General features: G+C 43.8%; 1 protein-coding gene across 2 annotated transcripts in view; it reads left to right on the forward strand.

Moving 5' to 3' along the window:
- The window catches only part of ROGDI (rogdi atypical leucine zipper), a 765,793-nt gene that overhangs the window by 583,927 nt on the left and 168,983 nt on the right, over positions 1 to 12,883 (forward strand). For both annotated transcript variants that reach the window (XM_085632220.1, XM_085632219.1), the window contains one exon: positions 3,600 to 3,695. In XM_085632220.1, the coding sequence (XP_085488346.1) occupies positions 3,600 to 3,695 (96 nt within the window). The remainder of the gene's footprint in view (positions 1 to 3,599; positions 3,696 to 12,883) is intronic.

The raw sequence follows: 12,883 nt of genomic DNA on the forward strand, positions 1-12,883 counted from the left end.
TGGAGGATCCTGTTTTTATCACTCCACAAATAAGGGAAGCTCTGTCATGGTGGGGAGTAAGAACGAACCTTTTAACAGGACTACTTTTCGAGCCTCAATCTCCCAGTTTCATAATGACAATGGACGCATCCCTACAGGGATGGAGAGCGCACTTGCAGGACCTGGAAATTCAAGGTCATTGGAACTCTCCGGAAGCGTTGATGCAAATCACCCTGCTGGAAAGCTATGTATTTAGGCCTAAAAGCAGTTCTCCCCAGAATCCAAAATTCCCCAGTTCTGGTGAGAGCAGACAACACTACCGCTATGTTTTAACTGTTCAAGCAGGGAGGAACAAAGTCTCAACCTTATCCGCTCAAGCTCAAGAAATTTGGCAGTGGCTTCTGAAGCACAATATCTCACTACAGGTGCAGCATGTTCCGGTAATTTACAACACATGGGCAGACTTCCTAAGCAGATCCTCAAACCTCTGCCACGAATGGGAGTTGGATCACCATCGAATCCGTCAGATATTCGATCAGTGGGGACCTCCAAGTCTAGACCTTTTTGCAACAAGAGAAAATAAGACATGCAAAAGGTTTGCAAGCAGATTCCCTCAGAAGGGGTCATGGAGGAATGCTCTTCAACTCGGATGGACAGGGATGTTCACATACGCTTTTCCACCATTTCCCCTAATTCCAAAAGTTCTACGCAAAATGAAACTAGAACCGTGTCATCTGATCCTTATAGCACCAGCATGGCCGAGACCGTTCTGGTTCACAGAACTCCTCAAGATGTCAATATCACCTCATATCCCTTTCCCACCTGTACACGATCTGATACCAATGAATGGAGGACAAGTAGTGCACCCACAGATACGCTCTCTGAATTTGTCGGCCTGGAACCTCATGACCGAGCATTTCAGTTCATGAACATTTCTCAAGATAGCCGAGATATCCTCATTCACTCAAGGGCAATTGCCACCAATAAAACGTATGCAGCTAAATGGAAAAGGTTCTGCCAGGGGTGCTTAGATAACGCTTTACATTCTCTATTGTCAAAACCCGAGCAAATACTACCATATTTACTACATCTAGCTAGAACAGGATTAGCTCACTCGTCTATTAAAGTACATCTAGCTGCAATCTCAAGATACCGCAGACGACCTGGGAAGGTTTCTCTTTGGTCTACCAGAGTAATGAAAGAATTTATAAAAGGACTCTTTAGAGTTTTTCCACCACTAAAACGTCCAGCAACTCAATACGGTTCCATCACAGCCGATGAAAGCTCCTTTCGAGTCCAGTATCCATAAGACTAACTGAAGTGTGTGTCCTCAAACTGCAATATTGCTAGCCCTAACTTCGGCCAGGAGAATAAGTGAAAAACAAACTTTTTCAATTTCTGAACCCTTTATGCAATTCAAGAGGGATAAGGTGATACTGAGAACAAATCCAATGTTCATCCCTAAGGTCCCAACTTCATTCCATCTCAATGAACCTATTGTTCTACCGACATACTTTCAGGAACCATCGTCTCGAGCCAAAAGATCTCTTCACACGCTAGATGTCAGACGCTGCTTAAGATTTTATATTGATAGAACAAAGAGATTCTGAAAGTCAAATCAGTTACTCATTGCTTTACTCCTCCCAGGAAGGGGTATGCTTTATCAAGCAACAGTTTATCCAGATGTATTTCGTCAACAATTGCCTTTTGTCACGAGAAGGCAGGAAGACTTCTGACTTCAAGGGTGTCCGCCCATTCGACAAGGAAGGTAGCTACTTCTACTGCATTGTTCGCGGGAATGTCGCTCCCGGACATATGTAGGGCGACGACATGGACAAATGTCCTCACCTTTACCAGACACTACTGTTTGGATACAGCATGGAAAGGAGATTCAGCGGTGGGACAGGCTGTGCTCTGCCAACTATTTCGCTAAGGTATTCTTAAAGAATTGTATAAAGTTATATACATAAATGTGCGTTATCATCCTATGAGTATGTTATATATTCATATATATAGTTGATCTTTGATGTTCTGACTTTCAAAACACAAATAGATGTCTGGATTTTTTCCAACAGAAGCAGATGTAAGTTTTTTCCATGGCCCATAAGGGCTAAAAAGGTTCTGCTCTTAAAACGCCTATTAGAAAAAGTGTGTACTGCTTACTATTCTGATTCAAGCAAGTAAATCTATGAAAGATTCAATTCTGGAGAAAAAAACAAGTTACTTACCTGTACACTGTTGGTCTCCAGTATTATTATCTTTCATAGATTCACATGCGGCCTGCCCACCTCCTCGTTTTAAGGCAAACCACTTTAACTTCAGGATGGGAAGCTCACTCTACACTTGTGCTCGATATCTGAGGTAGGATGGCTTCTCAGGGGATTGTGGTCCTAAGGGCTGGCGTCTCATTGGCTGTCATTTGGATCTTATAAAGAAGACGATAGGTAACAAAATGGAGTCCCCTTTACATGGGGCTTACAGAAATGTTTCTTCTTATACTGCTATATTTCTAATTACTGTGCTACTCCCACCATGATGGGGAAAATTCAAGCATGTGAATCTATGAAAGATATCAATACTGGAGAACCACAGTGTACAGGCAAGTAACTAACTTGTTTTTTATCAACATAATGACCTTGTCACAACTGCATTTTATTTGCATTGTGTTGATACTAGTATGCATGTGGTTAAAAGAACAATTTTCAGCACCAGCCCTCCCAAGATTCATTTGTGATGCGCTGCTCCGGGTCAGGTTTTTACTTTAAATTCTGGGAGCAATAGTCTTATTTATTTCATTATAAAATAGGACTGCAAGTCCCGGAATTCAAAGAAAAACCTCGACTGAAGCAGCACGTCACACATGGACCTGGCAAACTTGGCAGCTATGCAACACTACTATATAATCTCTGCACAGCAAGTGATTTGTGACTAGATTCACACTGCAAAAGGATTTAGGTACTTAAAACAGTATTTTTTGTAGCCGGAATCTCTTCTAGATATGCATGTTACTTTCCAAACTCCCTGCAAAGGAGGGGAAGTTGGTGCAGAGCACATGTAAATAACAGAATGACTGTAAAAAAAGAAATCATCTGAAGACTGCAATTACGTACTGTGGGCTTATGCTCAGAGAGAGTCCAACTGAGTCAAAATGACTCCACTTTCTGTTAGTGTCCATAACAGAACTGGGGTTACTAATGTTGCTGGACCTGACCACCAAATGACAGATTTATGCACAAAACATAAATCAAAAATCGTTTAAAGTTTTAAAACTATTGTTCGAGGTAACAAACTAGTTTCTTGTCGTTGGGACTCGTATTAAAGCTGATGAAGATGCCATATGGAGGTGTGGAGGGAGGGCGCTCTTGGGCTTGCAAGTATGGCATGTTGGTGTTGTACATATTCCTTCCTGGTTTGGAATTTTGTTACTTCAGACTCTCTTCAAGACCTGCACTAAAATTAAGATGGTAATGATTATATAGATAAAAATGTTAATGAACCCAAATTTATGAACTTGTTTTTATTGTTTATAAGTCAGCAGATATTACTTTATGGGGTGATTGAGCACTGTTTTCCATGCTGATATTTCTTTTTGCTAATTTTCTTATTTGTCCTGTGATTAGATTCAAGATGCAAGAAACCATGTGAATCAAGCAATGTACCTTCTAGCAAACCGAGATGAAAATTACAAGTTTCAAACTGGGGCAGAAGTTCTCAAGGTGAGTGGCTTCCAGGATGTGATGAAAAGGCATTTGGTATTTGTTGCATTGTTGCTACGAATTTGATAACAAGTTTTAGTCTGTGTGAAAGTCAAGTTTACGCCAGCAATCATCTGTTGCAGGCTCCAGGTGTTGCCTGCATCTGTTGCTCTTTCTAGTACAGCTTCCTAAGGTTTCAGATTGATGTCCTTTAAAATAATAAAGCATTGATTCCTTAGGTAGAGTTTAAACTTGTCCCAGAGTCCAGTGACAGATCTCATGCATGATCTAATTTTCAGGTCGAGCCTGGGAGGATGCGCTGTTCTGCAAGGCATGCTGTATTCCGGTATGGACTTGAAGCTCTGCCCATTCTCCGCCCATATTTTTCATTGGCTTGCATCATTGTTCTTTGTAAACTGTGGCTTCTCATTTGTTAATAGGCTTAGTAGTTTCTCCTTAGTATGGCCTTGTCTCATTTTGTAACCTCCTATCAGGTCACCCCCTGTTACCTGTGTTACTTGGTAGGCTTTAATTACAGCCTCCAAGCACTATTTGGTTAAATGGTTTGACACACTCCCCCCTCAACGCTTTATTTTTTTTCTTAGCACGCCATGCTGATGCAGTGGTGGCCCTGCCTTTAGTTTGTTGTTTGTGGCCTTGACGCGGCCACTTGTTTTTAGTTCTCCCCTGAGACAGTGCATGCTGTCTCTTCGAGACATTTAGTAAGTGGCTTTTAAAAGTGCCACCAGAGGCTTTTGGTGGCCTAAAGCCTGAGTGAGCGTGCACGCCTGCAGCTGCCATCTGCCTTTCGGTCTCCTCCTCCACCCCCTTGCTGTCTGCTCTCACTCCCCCCTCCCTTCTCCCCCCTTCTCCTCGTTAGCTTGTTATCAGTTCTGTTTCGGCTTAGCTTGCTTCTTTTAAGTACTGGTTTTCCCTTTGACGTTGCTCTGTTGGGTCGTGCCCTTCCTCCGCTGTCATAAAAAATACCTTTGACGCCTATGTTTGTGCTGTGGGAATTGGAAACCCGTAATGTTTCTCACTAGCAGGTACCAGTTATTTAGAACCCAACTTTCACTGCAAGGCCAGGGCTTTTGTCAATGTCTTCGTTTTGGAGTATCTCAGTTAAATAGATACCATTGTATTACGGAATGGAACGGCATTTGTCGAATGTAATATTTTTTTAAACATCAAGCATTCAAGAATATCCCCATGCTCCGATTACGTTACCTATTACAGTTTACCACGGGCTCTATTTTATAGTGATGTAGTTCTAATTATGCCCTACAGCTACTGCGAATGTATTAAAATCAATCATTCCTCTGAATTTCCCTTGAAACAATTCAGGTTCTAACATTTAAATTGCTAGTCAACTCACGGATGCACCCCAGGTTATGCTACACAGTTAAATGTTGACATATAATATGCCTCGGGCGTTTGTTTCCAGGCACCATCTCGAAATAAGAGCCGTCAGTCAGAGGACTCTATGGTCTTTCTAAAGGTAAAACGGATGTGAACATTACTGTTGTAATGGATGAATAGTCCGTATTCTGATGGTATCTTCATGTAGTTTATTAGGTAACCAATAAATGAAGTAAGGTACAGATGAAGGAAGAAACAAAACCCAGAAAACAAGTAAGAAAGAAAACCCCAACAGGAGCAGCCTGCTTGCTGCTCAGCCCTACTCTCAACTGACTCATGCACGCATACAACACTCTGACATCATACACTCATACTAACATTCTACACCGTTGTAGAGGTGTGGGATTAACAGCACGCAGACCAGGACGTTTAACGTAAGGTTTTATTGTGGAAGTTACACGTCTAAATTTGCTAGGCAGTCTCTCTTCCTTCTTTGCTGGCTCCGTGGTTGCGACGTTGGTGTTGGTCCCCTCTTCGGCTATGGGAGCGTTCTCCGCTGGCAGTCCGGTACTCCAGGACCCACAGAACGTATGTGAAGGAAGGGAGAAAAGGACCGTTAGGACTTTACTCTGGGATGTGAAGACAGCCTAACACCGGGACCGGGAGTGAGGACACACCTACTCTTGTGTTTCAGTGCGGTACAGTTAACTCAGTGTCACGTGTGATTAGTGCAGGGGTAGGGAAACAGAGAAGGGGAACACGGCGGTCTAAACGCTCTTTCGCCAGCCCATCAAGCCCCTGACCCGCTCCCGTACCTGGGGTAGCCACCCTCCTCCGGGAGAGTGGCAGGGCGCTGCGTGAGTACGTTGGCCTCCTGGCTTTCCTCTAGGGTCCGTCGGGTAGTTCTCGTCAGGTTGCTCCACTGGGTCGTCTCCTCCGCTCTCCGATGTCCGTCTCCGTACTTCGCCTCCCGGAATCCACTCGTCGGTGATGTCACACGCCGAGGTCTGGTCTTCCGTCCCAATATCCAATCCCGTACGACCACGTGATGATGGGGGCGTGGCGTCCGCGAAAAGGCAGGGCTGCTTAAAGGGACCCGTCTCGTAATCCTTATCCACTTCTGTATGCTCGCGCATACCCCAATCGTCCTGCGGGTGTGTAAAAGAAGAAGATAGTGGGGGTGTAGGTAGCCACCAGTCCTGGTTATCCCGTACCTCCTCCTGAGAAGCCGTGACCCGTTTACAACCATACACTGGCTGAGCAGCAAGCTGGAAGCAGACACCACACTTCTCCCCCCCCCCCCTTTAATAAAACGCCAAAAAACGAAAATGCAAAGAATAAGCATAATAGCGACATTAAAGGGAAGAAGCAAACAGTCTGAATGTCAATAAAGAAAAGTAACTAAAAGAGAACATATTGCAATTATTATGATAGAGGATTCTGCAATAAAACAATGGAATTAATAAGCAGACTAACGATGAGAAGATAAACACTAAAATAAGGAAGAAAAGTGGAAATGCAAACCTCGACAAGGAATAACAGGAATATCCAAATAACACACACCCATCTTCCCCCTTTAATAGAACGACAAAGAAATCCTGTGTAGGAAGAGCAAAAGAAGAGGAAAAGTAGGAAATGTCAACAAGCTAAGGAGAACTAACAAAATACGGAAGGACAACAATACCGTAGCAATAGAAATGAAACACACATAGCAAAAAGGAATTGACGCTCCAAATCGCCACCTAACATACTAGTTGGCCATACCAGAATGAAGATGGCAAGAAGAAACAGCAAAAGAAAACAGACAGTGCAAGTCAAAGACAAGAAAAACACTCTCAAATGAATAAGAGATGTATAAGGAAAACTCATTTGGAATTAGAAAATACACATGAGAATAGTAAAATAGTAAAGCGATACAATGTAAAATCAACGTACAGGTACCATGTAAGATGAAAATACAGAGTGTCATAGATACCAAGCACAAAAATATGTAGATAAGATACCAAAATTAACAAACATAAGCTATTACAACACAATTACATACATAACATATGCCCTAAAGTAAGGCACAGTAAGGAAATGCAACGTAAAGCAATGTAACCACTAATGTATGTAAGAAACATTGTGAATGACAATCACGAAGGATAAGGAACATGTAAAATAAGGTAACCCTTGGATAACATAGTAAGTGACCTGACGAGTCGCGAAACATGGCAAGGTAACATACCATAAAGGATAGAAGAGTTGGTGACCTGGCAAGACACGTAACATAGAAATGTAACATACTATGATAACTAAAACTGGTGACCTGACAAGTCACGTAACATAGGAGCAAAATCACTCTTAGATCTCAATATGAAATTCCCTATGGAATTTTTAAACCTATAAACGTTGCAATACAACTATGATAAAAACACTCTAGACTCTCCCAACAAGAATTGAGAAGTATACAGCCAGTAGGCTATTAAAACAAAAGCGCTAAACCCTGGAAATACTGGTCCAAAGAATGACTGTAAAGTAAGGTAAACAGCCATTAGGTTATTAAACAGATGCTCTAAACCCTGCAAATACTGGTCCTCTGAGGTACTGAACAAAATGTAAAATAAGTACTAACAATAGTTAACAAAAAATGTCAGCGTAAAATGCGAGAACAAGGAAATGCATGTTGTCAAAATGGTTTATAACTGAAATGAAAAGCATTTTAAACTTTAAACAATGTTCCAATAAAATAATAGGATAAAACAAGTAAAGTGCAAGCAATAACACTTATGGCAAGATATCAATATGCATAGTAAAAAAGAAAAAAAACAGGTGCAGGCACCGGTGAGCGATTTCTCACCCGAGCTAAATCATTGTCCCAAGAAAATAATAAAATAAAATAAAAGAAGTGGTCACCGTGGTCATGCTCAACCTTGGAAATGCGAAAACAGTACCTTAGTAGTAGATTAAAGATAGCAAATGTCCTCAAGTCACACTGGATGTTGTAGATCTCTTCAAATAATCGATAAAAAGGAAGTTCCTTAGACGAGACGGATGGAGACATTGCAGCACGCAGGGGCACCTGAGCCAGGACAGGACAACTGATCCAGAAGAGGTCACGAAAATTGTAGCTGCGAAATAAAGTTGATCCAGAAGGCTCATAGGCATGCAGAAGCACGAGCGGGATGACGGTGAGAGTCTCATAATTCGTCCAGTTGAAAATACGAAACAGGAAGAGAACCAGAGCGTGGTTGGCATTTGGAAGCGTTCACCGGGAAACAACTAAAGAAATGATGGCTGCCAGCCACAAGATGGTGGCACGTTTTCTGCATCGTGCCGGGTGGCTCACAGCACACTGAGGCAGCTGGGAGACTCTCAACAGGAGGAAAGAGAAAGAACGTCATGGTGCGCACATCGTGCGAACACCAGAGGTGAGTGGAACGCGCCGGATGGGTATTTCAAACTGCGGTGCGGCAGTTTATTTTCCAAGTGGCGCAGTGATCAATAAAGACAAAAACGAAAATACATAAATTGAAAGCACAACAAAATACCTCCTTTTGATGGCTTCGCCCTAGCGCTGTGGGTATTAAAACAGCACTGTTAACACAGCTCCTTTGAAGTGGAAACCAAATCAGCAGGCGAAACCAAAATCTGAAGGACTGGCGTTAAGGGTAGCCCGCATCGGAATGGGCCTCCTCCCAATACTTCTAGAAAGGCAGGAAAGCCGGAGATAGGGCAAGTAGATAACAAGGGAGACGGAAGCAGGACATCAGGGACAGTCCATTTTTGCGTAATGCCAAATGGGGTCGCAGAACATTGAATTAGGTGGCAGCGATTTCCACTTACACTGCCGCCATCAGTTTAGTTAATGGCTCCAAGAAAGTACATAAAGGTCCTCAAAATGCTCGCAATGAAGAAAAGTGAAGACTCATTTACAGATCCAATTAGGTTAGAAGGACATCAGCAAATACAGCAGGGACTGGCATGTAGGTGTTGAGGGCGACCGGTGGAAGGTCACTGTTGGGGATCGTAAGATGGTGCCAGTTAGCTTTAAAGTTCATATGTAGTTACAAGATCATACCTTGTAGTTGCTTCGTTTTTCAAAGTTCAGAAGTCCTTGAGAAAACAGATGTAGGTTCTTCAGATCGTCGCCAGTGTTGTAATGGATGAATAGTCCGTATTCTGATGGTATCTTCATGTAGTTTATTAGGTAACAAATAAATGAAGTAAGGTACAGATGAAGGAAGAAACAAAACCCAGAAAACAAGTAAGAAAGAAAACCTCAACAGGAGCAGCCTGCTTGCTGCTCAGCCCTACTCTCAACTGACTCATGCACGCATACAACACTTTATGACATCATACACTCATACTAACATTCTACACCATACACTGGCTGAGCAGCAAGCTGGAAGCAGACACCACACTTTCTATGATCTTTCTAAAGGTAAAACGGATGTGAACATTACCGCGAACTTCCCACTGTCTTCAGTGTTAATAATCATTAACTGCAAACTACAACAGCACACATGAAATAGGCATCACGAACAAAGGAACAGTCAGTCCGCAGAAACGCAGCTGTGTTGTGGCTTAAGCTTTTGCAGTGTAGTGTTTTGTGATAGGTTAGGATGAAATGAATAGATATCATAAATCTGTATTAACCATCTGACTCATTTGTTCTGCCGTATATCTGAGAGACTACAGCGTTGGGCTTAAATTGTGCACCCCTCTGAGGTGTTTTACCTGAGCAGCGGAGAGCTCCGTGTGGCAGGAACACGAGCAGTTATTAAAGTTAGCAGTCACTTTTAATTTGATTACTTTTCTAGATCTGGATTCAGTAGTACAATACCAAACAAGTAATTGCAATACAATAGGTCTCGCATTTACACGAGTTTAAGCTATTAGCATTGTAAATGACAATGCCTTTAATTTATGTTTTAAATACCATAACGTACATAAAAGGCATTGCCATTTACAATGCCAATAGCTAAAACTCTCGTAAATGCGAGACCTATTGCATTGCAAATGCTTGTTTTTCTTACTATTTGATCAGTTTTTGGTTTAGAAGCGCTTTCACTTTCATATCGGCCACGCCTCTTTAGACAATTACATAAGGCAAATTTGGAATAGGGAGGCAGTAGAATACACTGGTAATAGTCTGATCACTCTGCTGGATCCTAAACATCCCCAATATACCCCTTTCATTGCACTGTTGGTATTGGCCTCTGTATGGACCAAGATAAACTATGATATTGCGTGGCTGGCGTCCACATCCCTAGGGAGCCATATGAGTGGTCGCGATGGGCAGCAGGTGAGGCCACCCTGCCTTGTGGAACCTCCACCGTACTGCGGGGTAGGTGGCCAGGCGGGAGTGGTCACGGGCGGCTTGGTGCTCCGTAGGGTAGGCCACCTCTCACATGATGTCTTTTATGTGTAATATTGTGGCGCTTGGGGGAAGGGTCGAACATAAGCAAAGGGGTATGATGTCCGGGGCGCAGATTTTATTGATAGCACCTAATTTGTGCCCTATATTCCAGTAGTTATGTTCCATGTTTTCTTTTATCCTTCAACGGATGTGCTTGTTCACAGTAAAGGTGCTCGCCTCGCACGGGAGGTTCATTTATGGGGATTAGGACTCAGCGCTCTGTGGCAACCCAAGCAAAGGTATATGGCGTCGCGGGTGATTGTTTAATAGGAACGCAGCGATTTTACAGCTCATCTGTGTGCGGGGGGATCCGCTCGGCGCGTCTGGTTTTTCCAAACTGCAACACGGCATCAATAAGGGCCCTTCCGTTTCTGGTGCTTTGCATCAGGGGTACGATCTTTTGGGGTTTTGTTGCTCGAACTGGTGCAATTTCTTATATTTATGTCTCCTTGGCTTGATTATGCTCGCGATAAGTGTCACTCATAGTTTGGTAACTATCACTCTTTACTCTGTTCGCGAAAACGTCACACATAGCAATCTAAACCTTTGGCAGTATTGTTCAATGTGTTTTGACCCAAGTCTGGTGCCATCCATATTCGAACCAGATCCTCTATGGGTATGTTGAAAAACTTCAGTCACATCATGCAGCAAGTCGGGTGATTCGGGTCTCGGCCGCGTGCATGCGGTTATCCCATAGGGCCTAATCTTCACCTACTGGTCAGACTGCTGAGTATTTGTCCACTCAGCAGCGGTCTGTTGGGAATGTCTGAGAATCTTTCAGACATGGTGAGGGAGGACAGGTTCGCGAACTGAACCCCTGGATATGGTCTTGAGCCTTATTTATTACATCGTTTTCTTATTTCCGGGTATATTTCTACCTTGGGTACTGTCGCTACACGTGTCTCTGCGTTACAGCTTTTATTAAAGCACAATTATTATGTGGTGTGCAGTTGATAGGCTGTATACATTAGTGTCATAAGGAAAGGTTGTTTCTGATGTCCCCTTCCCTTCATAAGAGCTTGTATGTATGTGTGACATACCGTCCAATTTCCGTGACACTATAAGTATTTTCCAATCAAGAGTAGAATTATTGAGCAGGGATGAGCGTACAAATGGATTTTTGTGGATGTTATTTGGATACCTGCATGCTAGCGTCATATCAAATTACATTCATGAATCGTGAGGTGTTGCTAGTTTTGATGACATCAGTAGGCTTGATGAAAGGGAAGCCTGGCAAGTAAATAAAATGTAAGAAGAGGGCACGTCCGCGCTGGAATGCCAGGGGCGGTGTTGGAACTGGGCAGGCGATGCAGCGCGATTATTGGAGGGTGCAGGGACGATCATGCCGTCAACCAGGTCCCGGGGTCACCACGTCGCAGTGTTGATTGCGCAACAGGGGTGATGAGTGAGGCTCGCCAGTCATTGCTTTTTTGAGCGGTAGCTGACTTCACGTTATCGGGGCATTATGTTATACAAATTGCAGGAACAATCGTTGTTTGCTTCATTTTCTTGTCCCTTACATGTCTGCAAGAGGCGCACCGCGGCAACATGGCTCAAGACAGGTTGAGGACTGGTGCCAGCTGGCATAGTGGCGGCGTTCTATGACAGTATGGTAACTAGGTGAGAGGTGTATGCAGTCGCCGCTGTGGGGTGCCTAGTTTGCTACTATGGGTGTGCGGTTTGAATAGTATATTTACACTGCCTCTGGGATAAGCCCTGAGGCTCTGGCTAGCGACCTAGGGGGTGAGTAGGAGTTAGCTGTAAGGTGTACTCTCTTTTCCTGACTTGTTGGGGGTCGGCCAGGCTCAGGTGCAGACCTTAGCCAACCAGAACTCCACTTTTTACATTGGTAGCGAATGCCTAGGAGTTGTTCGCAGTCCATTTGCAACCGCCTCACAGGGTGAATGTTTTAGGCCACATGGCTTGTGAAGGGCTCTTGTGGTGGAGACTGGTTCTAGAGTTAACGTCGTACTAGTGGGTCTTGTGCTCTCATCGCACGGTTAAGTGCCGGTCATGAGCTGATTTTATCAGGGTTAGCTGGCTGGGGGTGCCGATGCATCAGAAGCACTGAGCAGCTTTCAGCCAAGAGGGTATGGTTGATATCTGATGCAAGGGGCATCTGTTAGATCAGAGCTGTACTCCATTGTACCGCCTCCGGTGCTTTGAGGTCTGTTGCCACCGCCGTTTCAATGGAAGCCATTGGCTAGCGGGTTGCTCTGAGTGGAGTATTTGCAGGCTTTATCAACGCTATCCGCTACCAGTTCAAACGTGCATCTTTTACTAATTTATACAATGCAGAGCACAAGCACCAATTCCCAGGCTCCTGCAGTAGGTGCGTAATAAGTTCGTAGCAACCTGGCAAGGGGACTGTGCCATGTGTGGTGGGTAGCTTGTCCTTTGGTTTGGGCATGAGCGCGGCCTGTCCTTTCGCCGAGGGGCGGCGGAGTTG

The sequence above is a fragment of the Triturus cristatus genome, chromosome 10 (genome assembly GCF_964204655.1).
Source record: "Triturus cristatus chromosome 10, aTriCri1.1, whole genome shotgun sequence".
Taxonomy (NCBI): domain Eukaryota; kingdom Metazoa; phylum Chordata; class Amphibia; order Caudata; family Salamandridae; genus Triturus; species Triturus cristatus.